The 19,533-nt window shown below is 45.6% G+C and overlaps 1 protein-coding gene across 2 annotated transcripts in view; it reads right to left on the reverse strand.

Moving 5' to 3' along the window:
• Nucleotides 1–9,775, reverse strand: part of LOC127585692 (CD276 antigen-like) — a 48,514-nt gene extending 38,739 nt beyond the window's left edge. For both annotated transcript variants that reach the window (XM_052043379.1, XM_052043378.1), the window contains exon 1: nucleotides 9,223–9,775. In XM_052043379.1, coding sequence (XP_051899339.1) covers nucleotides 9,223–9,251 — 29 coding nt within the window. In that variant the 5' untranslated portion in view covers nucleotides 9,252–9,775. The remainder of the gene's footprint in view (nucleotides 1–9,222) is intronic.
• Between the last annotated feature and the right edge of the window lie 9,758 nt (nucleotides 9,776–19,533).

Raw genomic sequence — 19,533 nt, forward strand, 5'->3', positions numbered from 1 at the left:
ATTTTAAAAATCATACTAATTGGGAATTAGTGGATACAAGACAAGAGAAGATATTTATTTATTAGTCACATGTACATTGAAACACACAGTGAAATATGTCTTTTTGCGTTACTGAGAATGCGCTGGGGGCAGCCCGCAAGTGTCGCCACGCTTCTGGCATCAGCATAGCATGCCCACAACTTCCTAACCTGTATGTCTTTGGAATGTGGGAGGAAATCAGAGCGCCCGGAGGAAACCCACGCAGACACGAGGAGAACGTACAAACTCCTTACAGGCAGCAGCGGAAATTGAACCCAGGTCACTGGCATTGTACGCTAACCGCTATGCTACTGCGCCGCCCATAATTTATTATTATTGCATGTATCAAGATCATTCAATACAAGTACATCGAGGTAGTACAAAAAGAAAACATGTACAATGCAGAACATAGTGTTACAGTCACAGAGAAAGTGCAGTGCTGGTAGACAAATAAAGTGCAAGGGCTATGACGAGACAGACTGAGAGATCAAGAGTTCACCTTTATCGTACAAGAGGTCAGTTCAAGAGTCTGATAGCAGCAGGGTAGAAGCTGTCTTTGAGTCTGGTGGTACATATTCTCCTTGGTCCCATGGAAGAGGGGAGAAGAGGGAATGATAGGGATGGGAGGGGTCCTTGATTATTCTGGCTGCTTTCTCGAGGCAGCGAGAAGTTCAGACAGAGTCAATGAAGGGAAAGCTGGTTTTCATGATAGACTGAGCTGTCTAAACAGTGAGAAACTGCGGAGCTCTGAGGTGCTGAGGGTGCCCTAAGTGTATGAATCACAAAAGGCAAATGAACAGATATCACAAGTAATTAGAAAAGCTAACAGCACATTATGTTTATTGTGAGAGGAGTTGAACATAAAATTGGGGAGGTTACGCTTCACTTATTCAGGGTGTTGGTGAGAGCACATCCAGAGTACTGTGTACAGCATTGGTGTCCTTATTTAAGGATGTATACAGGTTAGAAGCAATTCGGAGATTATTCATTAGATTGTGGCTGGAATTGCTTTGAGGAAGGTTTGGACAGGCTGGCCTTATATCTTCCAGAGAATGAAGGGCAACTTGGTTAAAACATGGACAATCATCACATGGGGGAATCTAGAACTAGAGAGTCACTTTCGTTAAAATTAAGGTGTTACCCATTTACAAAAGAGATTTGATAAATATTTTCCCCCTGAGTTGGTTATGAGCATTTCAAACTCTTTTGTTTTTAAAGGGCAGTGGAAGCAGAATCTCCAAATATTCTTAAATCAGAGCTAGGAGCTAGGTAAATCCTGACAAGCGATGGGACGAAAGATTACCATGGGTCGACGGAGACACAATCAGATCAGCAGATCTCAGTGAATGACAGAGTAGGCTGAGAGAGTAGGTGGCTTACCCTTGTTTCCTAGTTCACGGCGCTTGTATGTTTTAAGGAGGAATGTGAAAATAACCACAATGAGTGACTATGTTATCTGGTACAATACTGAGTCATAAATTCCAGAAACTTCCCAAGTCCAAACTACTGTCTGTGTTTAGTTAGCTGTCTGACCTGCTGAGTACTTCCAGCATTTTCTGTTTTCAGTGCAAAAAACTACAGTTGGCTTGCTAGACTCTCCTGCCCCTTAAAGTTATCACTGCATGTTTGAGAACTATCTGATATTCTTACAAGTGCATTTTTAATGGAAATTATTTAGTTTCGTGAGACAAAACATTACATAATAATTATAGTATAGAAACGTGCCTTTCAAGCCCAACTGACAGATGCTGTACTTTATAGGACAGGTAGGAGGTGAAAGAGTGGACTGTCCTCTACAAACATTAATCACAGTAGTGGTTAGTGCGACGCTATTACAGTGCCAGCGATCCGGGTTCGATTCCCGGCGCTGTCTGTAAGGAGTTTGTACGTTCTCCCTGTGTCTGCGTGGGTTTCCTCTGGGTACTCCGGTTTCCTCCCACATTCTAAAGACGTACAGGTAGGTTAATTTGGGGGTTAAAATGGGCGGCGCGGACTCGTTGGGCCGAAAAGGCCTGTTACGCCGCTGTAAAAAATAAAATTTAAAAAAGACAGTCAGTCATGGAACAAAAATAAAGTTACAGAAGACAAGTCTTCTGCCACCCCTCTTCAGCCAATCCATTGACGTATCTTTCTATTTATTTCTCTCTCATGTACTTACGTCTTCCTTTGAAAGCTAATCGTCTCATCTACAGTAAGTGGGTTCCACATTCTAACCTCTCTGAGTAAAAGTGATTCTTTTGAATTCTCTGTTGAATTTATAAATAACTCTCATATAGTTACAACCTCTCATTTTCACTTTAAGAGAAAGAAGAAGTCTTTTTATTCTAATTGGGTTCTTTCTTGAAAAAATTGTGTTCATGTTTTTCTTGTGAATGTTGTGTCTCTAATGCTCTGTGCCTGTGATGCTGCTGCAAGTAAGTTTTTCATTGCACCTGTGCACACATGGACTTGTGCATCTGACAATAAATTCAACACTTTAATAAGTATGAGAAGTATGAACATGATACATCAGAAAAATGAAATGAGGAATCTTCAAATGTTGGAATCCTGATTTATAAGCCAAAAAAGTCTGGAAATATAAAGCAACTGCTCCTTCAGCAGAGGAGCGATGGGACAGACTGACTACCCAGGACCCGAGCTCCTAGCTGGAAGAATGGAGTTCAGATCAACTTCACAGTGGCAGAGGATTGGAGTGTGTTGCAAAGCTATCCAAACAGTATCTGTAAAAGGGCACACTCCATCACACCACTGGACAAGTGGTTCGGGGATCCCAATCTAGTGTTGGCTGGTCTTTATCTTTCAGCCGACTAGTTGGGCCGTTGTACCTGCCCAGTGCCATCCATTTTCTTGCTAACTAATATCATCGACTTTTGTAACTTCAGTGTTGTTCCATGACTGACTGATTAACATTTATAGAGCACAGTCTGCTCTTCACCCACCTCCTTTCCTATAAAACTGACTTGAGCCTCCACCACTATTTCCTTCATTAACCCCAGTGCTAATTTTGTTTGTTCAGATTTACAAAATGGCTTATTTTACTTGCAGTCCGAATTAACACATTGTCTGTGCTCATTTTTTGAAAAAGCCATTGCAATTCAGAAATCTCTGTGGAAGGGAGTCATACACCCCGGTGCCGGCTCCTCTATGCAGATGGAATTGGTCCCACTCACCTGACTTTTCTCCAGAATCCTGAAGTTTTTTTTTCCTTTTCCAACATTAATCATTTCTCTTTTATAAATAACAATTGAATTAGTCCCCATTCAGGTAGTGTTGCAGGTCTCAACAACACTGCACAGCGTAACATCTCATCCTGCCTCCAGCTCATTCCTCTACCTGATACATGTTGTGTCACATCAGAAATACCAACATATTCCCTGCTACTACTTGGGAAATTCATTGACATTTCAGTTAACAACATCCATTTCATACAAACTGTAAAGGGTAGACCATCAGGACTGAGGTGAGAACTAATCTAATATATTTATTTATTAGTCATACGTACATCGAAACGCACAGTGAAGTGCATCTTTTTGCATTACTGAGCATGCCCACAACTTCCTAACCTGTATGTCTTTGGAACGTGGGAGGAAACCGGAGCACCTGGAAGAAACCCACGCAGTCACGGGGAGAAGGTACAAGCTCCTTGCAGACGGCGGCAGGAATTGAACCTGGGTCGCTGGTTCTGTAATAGCGTCACGCTAACTGCTACACGATCGTGCTGCCCTTCACATTGAGGGTAGTGAATCTTTGGCATTTGCTCCCTCAGGGGACTGTGGACGCTCAGTCACTGAGTTCATTCAAAATTGAGACGGATAGATTTCTGAATATTAAGGGAGTGAAGGGATATGGGGATAGTGCAGGAAAACGGTGGATCAGCCATGATCTTACTGAATTACAGAGCAGGTTCGAAGGGCCAGAAGGTCTCCCCCAGCTCCATTTTCTTATATTCTTATGATTTTCTATCCACTTGCCTTTTAATTTCTTCACAGAAATCACATAATGGTTACAGCACAACAGGTCATTTAACCATTCGAGTCCAGGCTGGTTCTATGTGAGAGCAATCTCGTTTTGTTCCCCAGCCTTCTCCTTCTACCTCTGCAGATTCTTTCCTTCCAGATACTATCCAGCTCCCATTTGAAAACACGATTTAAACTGTCTCCTGTGGGGCCCTGGCAATGCATCCCAGACCCTGGACATTCACTGTGTGATGAAGGTTTCTCCTCATGTAACTTTTGGTCCTTTTCCATAGAACCATAGAACCATACAACACAAAACAGGCCCTTCAGCCCACCATGTTGTGCCGTCCATCAAACCACCCTCACACTATCTAACCCTTTCCTCCCGCATATCCGTCTATCTCACGTTCCTCCATATGCCTATCCAACAAACTCTTGAACCTGTCCAACGTATCTGCCTCCACCACCACCCCAGGCAGTGCATTCCATGCACCAACCACTCTCTGGGTGAAAAACCTCCCCCGACATCTCCCCTGAACCTCCCATCCATAACCTTAAAGCCATGCCCTCTCATCTTGAGCATTGGTGCCCTGGAAAGGAGGCGCTGGCTGTCTATCTATTCCCCTCAATATTTTATATACCTCTATCATGTCTCCTCTCATCCTCCTCCTTTCCAGTGAATAAAGCCCTAGCACCTTAAGCATTTCCTCACATTCCATACGCTCTAATCCAGGCAGCATCCTGGTAAATCTCCTCTGCACCCTCTCCAACGCCTCCACATCCTTCCTATAATGAGGCGACCAGAACTGAACACAGTACTCTAAGTGTGGTCTAACTAGAGTTTTGTAAAGCTGCATCATCACTTCATGGCTCTTAAACTCAATCCCACGACTTATGAAAGCCAACATCCCATAGGCCTTCTTAACTGCTCTATCCACCTGTGAGGCAACTTTCAGTGAACTGTGAATATGAACCCCCAGATCCCTCTGCTCCTCTACACTGCCAAGTACCTTGCCATTTACCCTGTACTCTGCCCTGAAGTTTGTCCTTCCAAAGTGTACCACCTCACACTTCTCCAGATTGAACTCCACCTGCCACTTGTCAGCCCAGCTCTGTATCCTATCCATATCCCTCTGTAAGTTCCGACAGCCCTCCACACTATCCACAACACCGCCGATCTTAGTGTCATCCACAAACTTACTAACCCAGCCTTCTACCCCCTCATCTAAGTCATCTATAAACATCACAAAAAGTAGAGGTCCCAGAACCGATCCCTGCGGGACACCACTAGTCACTGCCTTCCAATCCGAGGGCACTCCTTCCACCACAACCCTCTGCTTTCTACAGGCAAGCCAATTCCTAATCCACACAGCCAAGCTTCCCTGGATTCCTTGGCCGCTGACCTTCTGAAGAAGCCTACCATGAGGAACCTTATCAAACGCCTTACTAAAATCCATATAGACCACATCCACCGCACTACCCTCATCAATCTTCCTTGTCACCTCCTCAAAGAACCCTATCAGGCTTGTGAGGCAAGATCTTCCCTTCACAAAGCCATGCTGGTTTCAGTCCATGATTCTCCAGGTGTTCATAGATCCTATCCCTTAGAATCCTTTCTAACAGCTTACCCACCACAGACGTAAGGCTCACCGGTCTGTAATTCCCTGGACTATCCCTACTACCTTTTTTGAACAAGGGGACAACATTCGCCACCCTCCAATCCTCCGGCATCATCCCCGTGGACAATGAGGACTCAAAGATCCTTACCAGCGGTTCAACAATCTCCTCCCTCGCCTCTCAAAGCAGCCTGGCGAAAATCCCGTCAGGCCCCGGAGATTTATCTGTCTTGATATTATTTAACAACTTCAACACATCCTCTCTCTTGATATCTACAACCTCGAGAACATTACCCTTACCAGCACTCCCCTCCGCGTCATCAAGACCCCTCTCCTCGGTGAATACCGAAGAGAAGTATTCATTGAGAACTTCTCCCACTTCCACCGCCTCCAGGCAGATTCTCCCACCTTTGTCTTTAATCGAACCTACCTTTACCCTAGCCATCCTCCTACCCTTCATGTACGTGAAAAAGGCCTTGGGATTTTCCTTAACCCTACTAGCCAATGCCTTTTCATGTCCCCTTCTAGCTCTCCTCAGCCCTTTCTTAAGTTCCTTCCTCACTACTCTATATTCCTCACAGGCCCTCTCTGAACTTTGCTGCTTATACCTCACGTATGCTACCTTCTTCTCCCTAACTAGTCGTTCAACCTCTCTCGTCACCCACGGTTCCTTCACCCTGCCATTCCTTCTCTACCTCACCGGGACATATTTATCCCTATCATCCTGCATAAGATCCCTGAACATCGACCACATCTCCATGGTACATTTACCTTCAAAAAGGACATCCATTCACCTTTGTTCCATGCCCCCAATTCTTAATCTCTTTGCCAATGAACAGGAACATTTCTCTCATACTTCTCTCTCTCTCTATACCCTTTGTGATTTTAAATACCTCTATCAGATCTTCTTGCAACCACCTCTGTTCCAAAGAGAACAACCCAAGTTTCACTGTCTATTCACATAGTGATCATGAAGAATGCACACCAGCGGCTCTACTTTGTTAGGAGTTTGAGGAGATTTGGTATGTCACCAAGACTCTTGCAAATGTCTGCAGATGTACGGTGGAGAGCATTCTGACTGGTTGCATCACTGCCTGGTTTGGAGGCTCCAATGTGCAGGATCGAAAGAGGGTGCAGACGGTTGTAGAGTCAGCCAGCTCCATCACGGACACAGCCCTCCCCACGATCGAGGACATCTTCAAGAGGTGGTGCCTCAAGAAGGCAGCATCCATCACTAAGGACCCTCACCACCCGGGACATGCCCTCTTCATGTTAATACCATCGGGCAGGAGGTACAGGAACCCAAAGACCCACACTCAATGATTCAGGAACAGCTTCTTCCCCACTGCCATCAGATTTTTGAACCGGCTATGAATCTTTGTTATTCCTCTTTGCACAATTTACTTATTTTTGTAATTATAGTCATTTTTATGTCTTTATGTCTTGCACTGTACTGCTGCTGCAGAACAACACATTTCATGATATATGTCAGTGATAATAAACCTGATTCTGACACCTGATTTTCCCAGGAATCATTTCAGTAATTATATTCTGCACCCCCTCTAAAGCCTTCACATCTTTCCCAAAGTGTTGCACCCAGAACTGAACACAGTACCCAGTTGAGGCTGAACCAGTGTTTTATGAAGCTTCATTGTGACTGCTTTGAATTGTACCCTATGCCTCTATTTATGAAGCCCAGAGTCCCAGATGCTGTATTTCGTTACTATCTCCAACTGCCCTACTACTTTCAATGAACTACACACATATACTCCCAACTCTTTCTGTTTCTGCACCACTTTTAGAATTTCGCCCTCTGGTTTACATTGCTGCTTCTCATTCTTCCCACCAAAGCAGTCCCCATTTATATTTCATTTGTCACCTATTGTTCATTCTACCAGTCGGTCTACATTCCTGCGAGTATGCTTCTCACTGTTCACTGCACCTCCAGCTGTAGTGCCGGTTGCAAATTGTGCTGCATACACCAACGGCCAGTCATGGAGGTATAATCAGAAACAGACTTCTTTGTTCCCATCCCTGCCGAACCCACTCTACACTTGTCTCCAATCCGACAAGTGACCTTTCACCACTTTATAATCTCCACCTTCAGTCACTAAGGCAATTGTCTGCCAATCCTGCAACAGCCCATTCTGTTCTATGAGTTTTAATCTTAATAGTAAGGCTATTACTATTACAGATTTAAGGACAGCTTCTATCCCACCGTGATAAGACTATTGAACAGTTCCCTTATACAATGAGATGGACTATGACCTATGACCTCATGACTTCACGATCTACCTTGTTGTGACCTTGCACCTTATTGCACTGCACTTTCTCTGTATCTGTGACACTTTACTCTGTACTGTTATTGTTTTTACCTGTACTACATCAATGCACTCTGTACTAACTTGAAGTAACTGCACTGTGTAATGAAGTGACCTGTAAGATCGGTTTGTAAGACAAGTTTTTCACTGTACCTCGGTACAAGTGACAATAATAAACCAATACCAATACCAATACAAAACATTTTATCGAATATCTTTTAGAAGTTCATATAGACCACACCAACTAGATCCTCTCATCAACCCTCTCTGCTACTCCATCAAAAACTCTCATCAAGTTAGCTGGAGATATTGGCATTGCTGGCTGGGCTGGTACTTGTAACTTATCCCTTGGACGGAGTGGCTTGCCCAGCCATTTCAAGAGGTAAATATCTGACCATTCTGCTGTATGTCTGAGTTCCACAGAGACCACACCACGTCAGGAAGACTGATTTCCTTCCCTGGCAAATATTACTGAACTTGGTGGCATTTTAAACAAAGTTTCCTACAGGATACTTGTCTGAAGATAAATAACGCCAGTTTATTCATCCATTCAAGCACGATGTTGCTGCAGTCTGATGATGCCCGTGTTCAGCTCAAGCAAGTCTTTACAGATTTTTTCTCAATGGAATATTCTCAAAGCAGATGTAACATTTCAGTGAAGGACCTCAGTAATAACTGATACATAACCAATAATAACTCAGTAATAACTCAGTAATAACTGATACATAACCAGGAAAGCAATGAGTTCCTCAGGAGGGAATCCCTTGTCCTTACTCGCACTGCTACATTCTCTCCATCTCGACAGTCCTTCCTAATCAATATCTCATAGCACCAGATAAATGATCCAATCAATCAGTGAAGATTGAAAATTAAAACGGGAAAATGGTCACAGAGTATACAGGGTAATGGCTCAGAGGGTCACCTGGTGAATGGGTTCAATGGTTTGCCATGGACCCCCCCCCCCCCACCCCCTCCCCGGCTGCCCAGACAACTGAATGGCTTCAGGGTCACTGAACAAGGGACACCGTCCGCTCCAGGTGATGGAGGGAGATCCGGGGGGACTGCAACTGGGCTGCTCCAAGAGCCGTTTTTCATGCACCTTTGGGGTGAGCCTCTGGCGCCCGGACACTTACACTGGTGGCGGCCGGAGGGACGAGCCATGAAAACAGAAATGGAGCAGATTGTAACTCGGGCGTGTGTTCTTCTCGCTCACCTTTACTCACCATTTTACCTCAGCCCTGGGAAAACCGCGAGGCAGTGACATCCCCGGCCCTGTCCGATACTCACCGACGCTGAACCGGGATATCGTACCTGACAGCTCGCAGGGTCCCTGGATCCATCCGCACGGGACAGCGTCCGGCACGATTTCAGCGCCGGACGACACTTATTTTTAAACAAAAAGTCTTCTGAAGCAAAACTAAATATTTTTATGTTGATATCTTGGTTCTTGTAGCGTCAGGTTTCACTCTCTGGTCTGGCGACCGAAACTGATCTTCCTGGAGTGAAATTCTCAATCGAAAGTATTGAGAAATTTTCAAAACTTTCTTCAGGCTGAGGACTGGGAGGATAGCAGGGCACCGCCGCAAACTTCCTGACGTGCACTTCGGACTTTTTTCACTTCATGTTTGCGGCGGCCGCTTCGCTGGGAATGGAGAGCTGTCCCGGGTGTGCACGGTGCTCCCGGGAGAGAGCGGCGCCCCTGAGCACACGGAGGAGTGTCGGCAGCGTGCGGGGCATTTAACAGGGAAAATATTGAAAGCATGCCAACACCTCGCAGTGGCCTTGCCTGACTTCCCAGCGAAGGGCCAGATTTTTTCCTCAAGTCAGGCCAATCTCTGGAGTTTTAAGGGCTGGACCTTTTCAGTGGAACAGAGCGGGAGGGGAGAGGCTGGGAGAGAGCACTCCGCCTCAGCTTGCCTTACAAACCCGTCAGACTTGAATAGATCCGACCAATTATTTAAACGTTAAATCTACTTGCAACAAAATCAGAGGGAAAACTTATAAAACAAAGAAATCTCATTGCTTGCAAGTGACGATTTGTTCTGGCCCTGGGAATCCCTGGTTCACAGGGGAGGATGAAGATTTGGGATGGTACTAGGAGCTCAGCGTTAGCAGTGGAAGGAGTGTACCAGCTCATAGGAGTACCCACTCCCCTTCTCCCCTCTCCCCCTCCCCTCCCCTCCCCTCTCCCCTCCCTCTGTCCCCCCACTCCCCTTCTCCCCTCTCCCCCTCCCTCCCCTCCCTCCGTCCCCCCACTCCCCTTCTCCCCTCTCCCCCTCCCTCCCCTCCCCTCTCCCCCTCCCTCCGTCCCCCCACTCCCTTCTCCCCTCTCCCCCTCCCTCCCCTCTCCCCTCCCTCCCCTCCCTCCGTCCCCCATTCCCCTTCTCCCCTCTCCCCCTCCCTCCCCTCTCCCCTCCCTCCCCTCCCTCCGTCCCCCACTCCCCTCCCCCTCCCTCCCCTCTCCCCTCCCTCCGTCCCCCCCACTCCCCTCTCCCCTCACTCCCCCCTCCCCCTCCCCACTCTCTCCCCCCTCCCTCCACTCCCCCCCAACTCTCCCTTCCCTTCCCCCACTCCCCCCACCCACCCCCACACTCTCCCCCCACACACTCCCCCCACCCTCTCAACTCTCCCCCCACCGCCTCTCCCTCCCCACCCTCTCCCACTGCCCTCTCTCCCTCTCCTCCTCCCCCTCCCAGTCTGTTGTCCCATCTCAGTTTCATCACTCACCTTCAAGCCCATGGGCTCGAAACCAAGTTGGCAAATTGAGTGGCTTGCTGGAGGGTTTTTGTGATTGGAAGTCTGTGGTGTACCACAGGGATGGGCGCTGGGGCCCTGACTGGGACCTTAACAACCTGGGTGTAAATGTAGGAGGTGTAATTAGTAAGTTTGCAGATGAGGTTGAGAGGGCTCTGGGCCAGACACGGGCAGATGGGACCCGCTTGCTGGGCAACACAGTCGGCATGGATGAGTTGGGCCGAAGGGCCTGTTTCCGTGACTCTATGACACAAAATTGATGGTGTTGGTGATAGTGAGGAGGGTAGTCTAAGGCCACAGAAAGATATTAATCAGCCAGTAAAATGGGCAGAGTGATGGCAGATGAAGTTTAATCCGGATCAGTGTGAGGTGATGTTGCATTTTGTTTGATCTAACTAGAGTAGGACTTATACAACAAACGGAAGGGTCCTGGGCAGAACTGAGGAACAGGGGGATCCTGGTGTACAAGTCCAGAGATCTCTAAAGGCAGCAGCACAGGAAGATAGGGTGGTGAAGAAGGCACAGGAAACGCTTGGCTTCTTTAGCTGGGGCTTCGAATACAAGAGCAGGGAGGTGTTGGTGCAACTTTATAAAACACTGGTTAGGCCACAGCTGGAATATTGTGCGCAGTTCTGGTCACCACATAGTAGGAAGGACATGGAGAGGGTGCAGTGGAGATTCACCAGGATGTTGCCTGGGATGGAGTGTTTCAGTGATGAGGAGAGACTGGAGAGGCTGGGTCTGTTTTCCTTGGAGTGGAGGAGGTTGAGGGGGGACCTGATTGAGGTGTACAAGATGAGGAGAGGCATAGATATGGTAGACAGTAAAATACTTTTTCCCATGGCAGAGGTGTTAAACACCGGAGGGCAGAGATTTAAGGTGAGGAGTAGGAAGTTTAGAAGGGATATGAGGAGGATTATTTTTCACCCAGAGGGTGGTTGCAATACAGAACGCACTGCCTACAGTGGTAGTGGAAGCTGACACTCTCACAACATTTAAGAAGCATCTGGACAAGCGCTTGAATTGCCAAGGCATAGTAGGAATTAGTACAGATTGGCACAATGGTTGGCACCAACATAGAGGGCCGAAGGGCCTGTTTTTTGTGCTGAATGACTCAATGACACACAAAAGTGTTGGAAGCAAGCCATCCTGGATTCCAGGGGGAGTGCCTAAGGAAAAGATTCCCAAGTCAGTATCCACAGGATTCAGAACGCTTATCCCATCTTGCCCAGCGCCCCAACCCCAATGCATCCATGTACCCTCTGCTCTGCTTCGCAGACCACCAAGGCATGGCTAAGACTCCAGTAGTGATGTGGCCTTGTGCGTGAAATAAAAATCAGCCACAGCTACTGAAAATCCCAAATTCATACAAACACAGAAAACACTGGAAACACTCAGCAGGTCAGGCAGCATCTGCGGAAAGAGAAGTAGACTTAATGTTTCAGCTCAGAAGGGACTTGACCAAAAATGTTAACTGTTTCTTTCCACAGATGCCACCTGACCCGTGGGATGTCTGCAGCATGTTAGAGCCATGTGTGAACTGGATCTGCAGACTGCTGTCTCAGGAAGTTCTGGGAGTGGGTCCAAGGGAAGATCATGCAGAATTTATCCTCCTAGAACAACGACCCAGCATGATTCATCCTAAAGATAAGGCCTTTCAATTATGTTTTTCTACATTATACCTAGAAATCAAAAGCTGATAACACTAGAAGTGATCACAGAGCTGTGGGATTGTAAGAAAAAGCCCAGACAGGTAACTTAGAATTTTTACGGGAAGTCTGCCATCATTATCCAATGTGGTGAATTTAGTAGTGTGGTTAACTTGATTAACCATTAACACTCCATTGGACTTAGCCACAAAACGCTGTTATAGGACAAGAAATGCTGTATTCTCACCAAGTCCCAGAACAAAATGCTTTATCAGTCAGTAAATCTCTTTGCCTTGAAACATCCCAGCAGACATTAAAATACTTGCCAATTTCTGCTTGTGCTTAATTGGTTAAAGTTGAGTTTATTGTCAAAGTCAGACCTTTGAACCATTTGATTTTACCTCGGTGGTAATGTTTAGGAACTTCTCACAATTTCCTTCTCTTCATTTGTTCATCAGAGAAAAAAATCCAAAAGATTTTTTGTAATGATCTGACCTTCTGTGGCCTCGGGTATATTGCTTGTGGAAGAAGAATATTGAGTTCAAGTGAGGCTTTGGTAAGAAAATAATTTGGATATTTAAAGGCACAGGTAGGACTTTGCAATGTGGAGTGACGGGGGGTGGGACTAAAGGATTTTTTCATGTTCATTCGGAGAATGTGGACATCACTGACAACGCCAGCCCATCCCTATTTCCCCTGGTCTGAAGAGGCTGTTGAGATTCAACCACTTAGGTGGATCTAAATCACTCTAGGGGAAAGACAATGGAGGAATTGGTAGCTGAGAAGCTGTACTGAGCGGAATTGGAGAAATTTACTGGGTGTGTAACACAGGAACAGACCTATTAGTCCAACTGGTGTATGCCAGAGTTTAGACTCCCCAGCTGTTGGCTCCAATGGGGTGGATCAGCTGGATCTGCAGCAGAAAGACTTTAATTTCTGCAGTGGCTTTCCCAAACTTTTTATGATTCCAGTGCTTTAATAACCAAAAGATGTTCAACTAAACTGCTGTTACATGGACAACACAGGAAAAACACTCGCTGCTCCATGCTCAGCAAGTATCTTCAAGCAGCAATATGATAGCAAGCAGTTTCAGCAATGAGTTGAGGAGGAACACTTGCCATTTTGTCTAGAGCAAATGTGTCATAGAATTTAAAGATCTAGAAAGTGTAGACAATGGAGATTTTTTAAGGGATAAGAGAAAATGCATTTTAATATAGGTAGAAAAGAAATAAAACGAACTACATAATAGTGCTTTATAAAAACACCCAGAAGTGTGATTAAAACAGAAAGCATTCTTTTAAAGAAAGTAGAACCAGAGCAAAGTTCAGAATAATTCGGCAGTGAAGAGATAATGAGGGGAACCAGGATGATGTAGGAAAAAGCACGGCAACTGTGAAGCCTTTACATGAGATCTCACAGTAGAAGGAAGAGTTGAGAGCAAAGCAGTGGAACTGAGAAGAGTATAGAGTGGCAAAAGAAAAAAGGCCACAGAAATCCTGCTGGAGTGAGTTGAGTTGAGATGAAAGGCATTTGCTGTTCAGTTCAAAACACCATTTAACAAAACCAAGGTGAAGAGCACTGAAGCATTTAAGGGGAATCTGTATGAGAGAGAAAGGACAGGTTGGATGAAACAAGATGGGAGGAGGATTGACATGTTGGATCAAATGTCCCGTGCAAGTCAAATGCTTTTCAAATGTTGCATATATGGCAATGTTTTAGCCAACCAGAGCCGATTGGGCAACCTTCCGTCAGTCAGGTTTGGTGATCACACTGTTGTGAGTCACTGAGCTTCATTTTATCCACATAATGTAAATATCTTTTACTCACACATCTGTCTATTACATAAATTGACTGTTTTCTGTAAAAAATTGTTGGTCATCTGCCCGCCTCACCTCTCATTAATTGGTTGACACAGTATTGAAAATAATTACATTTCATTGTAAAACACAAGGTTCAGTGGCTAATTTGTGAACAACAATTATCAAAGCAGGCATCCTTCTTTTGTCCCACTCAGTGGTCCTTTGCTACTTCTGGTACGCACACCTCTTTAACAATTGCAGTGGATCTTCACTCCATCACTTCTCTGGACCAAAATTTGCAGGACAGCTAAACTATTCCTTCAGCAAGATCAAAACCAGAATCTCTGGTACTTCCACAAACTCAATGGCCTAGAAATCCAGCTCGTTACTAGTGTTTTTTTTCAAAACCACATGTATAAAAATTAGCTTTTCTCCGGCATGGAATATAATTACAATCATATCTGGTCTTAATCCCACCACTCCACCAATTGGACTGGGGCTGATGTATTTTCTACAGCAGGTGCACACAATGATGGGATATTAAGTCATGTTTTTCAGAAGTGCGCCTGTCATTGGGAACAACCAGATTAAATAGGGCTGTTTGATCTACAGTGATGCATTTTAAATGCCTTCATACACTGGTCTCAACCAGGTCCTGAGAATCTAATTCAGATTGGTTCCCTTTAGTTTAATGACTTACCCGTACTGTTACAAACCCTCCAACCTCCTCTATCCTGTACCACTTCCCATTCCCCAAACTCACAGCTTGAGCAACAAACTCCACCACAGACACTTCCATCTCCTCCCCTGCCACAATACTCCAGCGCAGGCCAAGCCCTGAGTCACCAGCAATGCTAAACCCCAAGACAACTGCATCTGATGACCCAGATGCAAAGACCCCAAACAAAAATCAAAGGTCCCAGCACCGACCCTTTTGGAAGTTCAGATGAAGGATCTTGACCAGTAATTTTGACTGTCCATTTCCATCTACAGATGCTGCCTGACCCACTGAGTTCCTCTAGCAGTCTGTTTTTTTTGCTCTAGGTCACTTTTCGGTTGGGAACTTGGAACAGGATATGGTCTGGATCAGGGCTGAGCCCATAATTATTCACAATTGATGTCAATGATTCACTTGACAGAATCATGTGTAATATATCTAAATATTCTGATGATACAAAGATAGCTGGCACTGCGTGCTATGAAGAGAATTAAGGGAAGTTTTGGGGATGTAGAAAAAGTAGGCAAATAAATGGCGGATGAAATATAATGTAGAAAAATGTCATGTCATCCACTTTGGTAGGTAAAAAAAAAGAGACCAGGTGTACCTGTACACAAATCACTGATAGTTAATATGTTGGTTCAGCTAGCAATTAGGAAGGCAAACAAGTACATTCACTTTTGAGTAACAGGTAGGGAGGTTTACCCATTGTATGGAGCCCTGGTGAAATTGCATCTAAAATATTGTGTACAGGCCTCTTAACTCAAGAAAGATACACGTGATAGAGGAAATTCAAGCTCCACCGGATTGATAATGGCAGATTAATGTAAAATTGAGACGTATCTTTCACCTTGGTGCTTTTCAGCTTTCTGTTCTGAACTTAATTCATCCCCTCACATTTCTCTGCATTTCCTCCCACTTTTGAGCTACAACAGATTCATTTTTGGCTTAACTTACAATGAGGGTGATATTGCCACCTTAGAAGTCAGCTGTCAACATATTTTGGGATTTTTAACTCTATCTTTCTAAGCCTGATTTTATCATTGACTGGTCTTAAGTGGAATTAAACATTTTAAGGAGCCAAATAGAGACTATAGATGCTGGAAATCTGGAGCAACACACAAAATGCTGGAGGAACTCAGTGGTTCGGGCAGTATCTATGGAGGGAAGTGGACAGTCGACGTTTCAGGTTGAAGCTCTTCATCTGGACTGAAAGACAGAGGGGAGATAGCCGGTATAAAAAGGTGGAGTGAAGGGGTGGAGCAAGAGCTGGCAGGGGATAGGTGGATCCAGAGGGTGATGATAGGCAGATGGGGGAGGGAGGAAAATGGGAATGATTTTAGAAGCTGGGAGGTGATAGGTGGGTGTGACAAGGGCTGAAGAAGGTGGAATCTGATAGGAGAGGACGATGGAGCATGGAACAAGAGGGAGGTGGGGAGGGGAACCAGTGGGAGAAGTGTGTGGGTGATGGGGGCCAGCAGGATCAGGAGGAGAGAGAAAAGAAAAAGGGGGGGAGAAAGGGACAGAGGGCAGTGGTTACCAGAATTCGATGACTTGGAGACTGCCCAGGGGGAATGTGAGGTGCTGTTCCCCTAATTTGTGTTTAGCCTTGACTGGCGGTGGAGGAGGCAGTGGACAGATATGTGGGAATGGGAAGCAGAATAAAATAGATGACCACCGGGAGATCCCAGCTGCCACAGTGGATGGAGCGAAGGTGCTTTCCTTCACTTTTTGATTTTAATCACTCCTCTGAAAAAGCTCAGCTTTTGTCCTCCTCAACCAGTCTGCAGCCTCTGACACGGCAGATCACTTCCTCCTTCTCTAATGGCTCTCCAGCACTGTCCAGCTGGATGGGACTATATTTGCACGGTTACATTCCTTTCCATCCGACGTGCCATCAGCAACGGGCTCTCTTCCTGTTCCTGCATTGCTACATTTGGCACCCCCCAAAGATCTATTCTTGCCCCTTCCCTGCTTCTTATCTTCTTGGCTGAATCATCCAAAAACTCTGCGTCAGTTTCCACTTATGGGTGATCACACCCTTGATTGCATGTTATACTGTTTCTGTGCTGTAACTTTCTATGAATATAATATTTGAGGCAAAGGACTAATCTTTCATTACTCAGATCGTTAAAGCAGGAAGTCTGATATACATAAACTAGATTGTCACTGTATTGTGGAGCGTCGTGGCTGCTGATGGCGCCACTAAGCTGGGGGCTCCCTGGACTTTGAATGGGACCCACTGAATTTGCCGCCACCGTGCCTACCCGTGGCTCCCCAGCGTTTGTGGTGCCCTATATCCACGCCCTAGATTACCTTGGGGAGCACCCGGCATACAGCGGCCACTGGGACAGGAGGGCCATCACGGAGGTGGAGAGGTTTTGATTGATAGCCTTTCCCACATATGGCATGGCCCAATTGTCCCGTGAGGTCATCCAGATGGCCAGCGTGCTCAAGGCGCTGGCCAACGAAACGGCAGTGGCACTGCAACACACCGAAGACGCCCTGACGCGGACGGCGGCAGAGCTGACAGCCATCAGGATGGTCGCCCTGCAGAATCGAATGGCCCTGGATTACCTACTCGCTGCAGATGGTGGTACCTGTTAAGTGATTGGTAAGGAGTGCTGCACGTTTATCCCTGATGAGACAAAGAACATCACCCACTTGGCTGCTCACATTCGGGACTCGGTGGCTAAAATTCAAAAAGCGAGGGACCAGCTCCTCCAGCACGATGACACATGGGGAAACTGGTGGGCATTTGGGTCTCTGGGAGGATGGTGGGCAACTGTCATCCACTGGGCAACTGCTCTTATTCTCATTGTCATTGCTGCCTGTATATTATGCTGTGCATACCAGGTTATCAAGAGCACGTCTGCCTTTCATTAGCACTGACCTATAGTTTTAGGCTTAGTAATAGTTATTACCATGATTGGCGAGTGGTGTAACTTCCAAGGAGTGGATTGTATTGTGGAGGGTCGTGGCTGTCACGTGAGAGCACTGCCCATTATCTGGTCGAAAGACACACCACTGCCAATCAAGGTTTGGCTCCACCCCACCCATCAGTGCACTCCTGACTATTGGTCCCTTTAAGTAGCTTTGTACTTGGCCTTAGGCCATTGGCCTTTGTAATCGGTTAGTCCTTGTTGGCACCGGGCCATTAGCCTTTTTAAATTACCTGGGCTGGACGCCCCCCCACACCCCCAGCCCTCCAGCACTATAAAGAGTGCCACATGTGCTCGTTTCGTTCTCTTTTGCCTGCCCCGAGGGATCACCCTGCTTCATCCCAGGCCGAGGACTGTGGAACGGTGCTGGAGAAATCGTTGGTAGGGTGTGCACTGTTAATAGGGTTGGAAGCATTCTAGTTAGTATCCCTGATAGCATAGAGCTGTGCCTGCACTGAGTCAAGGGGTGGTATTGTATTGTTTTTCCTTGATCGTCTGTACCTGGTTTGTTTTGTGTGTGTGTGTGTGTGTGTGTGTGTGTGTGTGTATTTTACCCCGTTGTGATTTTCCCACACTCGCTATAAACTGTGCGCGTGTGCATTATTGCCGTTAACCTTTCCCCGTCTTCGTCTTTTGTAAATAACATATTTATCTCTAAGACTAAGAGTCCTTGCCTCTGAGACCCCGAATCTGTTTCACAACAGTCACATTGTCTCATCTGTCAACTCCTCCACCATCCCCAATTTATTAGGCTGTTTGACATCCACCAAACTTGATTGAAACTTGTGTCTTTGAACACTGTTACCAGTACTATTCCCTATCCAATAATTCCAACCCTTACCTTTGAATTGTCTGAACCTGAACCAACCTTGGTGTCATACTTGACACTGAGTTGACTTTCAGACCTGATTTCTGTCTCGTTACTGAGAAAGTCTATTTCCACCTCCACATTGTTGCCCAACTGCCTTTCTTGTCTAGTAGGCCAGACTATACATCCTCATCACCCACACTCTACAATATCAGTACCGCACTGCACAGGCAAAGGAGCTCACCTGACAATCCCATAGCTACAATTTTTCACTCTATTGTAAACATTCCTTTTGTTTCACTCATTTCCTTTCCCACCTTCTTTGTTACCGAGACTAACTCGCTTGCTTTCTTTTTCAGTTCTGACGCAAGGTCTTTGACCTGAAACATTAGCTGCTTTTCTCTCCATAGATTCTGCCTGACTTACTAAATTTTCCAGTATTTTCTGTTTGGATTGTAATTATGCTCCTTTGAACTTGGGAAGGTTTTGCTGTTAAAGGCATTGTACAAATGAAAATTGTTGCTGTTATTTAGCTGATCTGTCTGATAAATGTTTTCATTCAGAATATAAATATTGTTTTCCCATTTAGCTCGGTGGTGTTTCTAGTACTTTCCATCTTTATACCACAATTTTGTATTTTTAAAATATCAGTGGACTTTGTATGAAAACACGGGTAAGACATTGGAAATCTGCCCAAAGAACTGCTACAGGCAAAATGGGTGGAATTGTCTCCCTTGTGCTGTATCAGTCCAGAACATAGAAGTTCAAACAAAAAATCCATAATTCACTCCTTGTTAACCAGAGTTTTAAACTTCCCATTTTGAAGATCTGAGTAATGAAAGGTTAAGCATTAGTCATTTGCCATTGAATATTAACGTAAACATAGAACATGTTCTACGTATTATGTATTCGTCATAGAGAGTTACAGCAGAGAAATTGTAATGGTGCCCAC

This window comes from Pristis pectinata, chromosome 33 (genome assembly GCF_009764475.1).
Source record: "Pristis pectinata isolate sPriPec2 chromosome 33, sPriPec2.1.pri, whole genome shotgun sequence".
NCBI classification, from domain to species: domain Eukaryota; kingdom Metazoa; phylum Chordata; class Chondrichthyes; order Rhinopristiformes; family Pristidae; genus Pristis; species Pristis pectinata.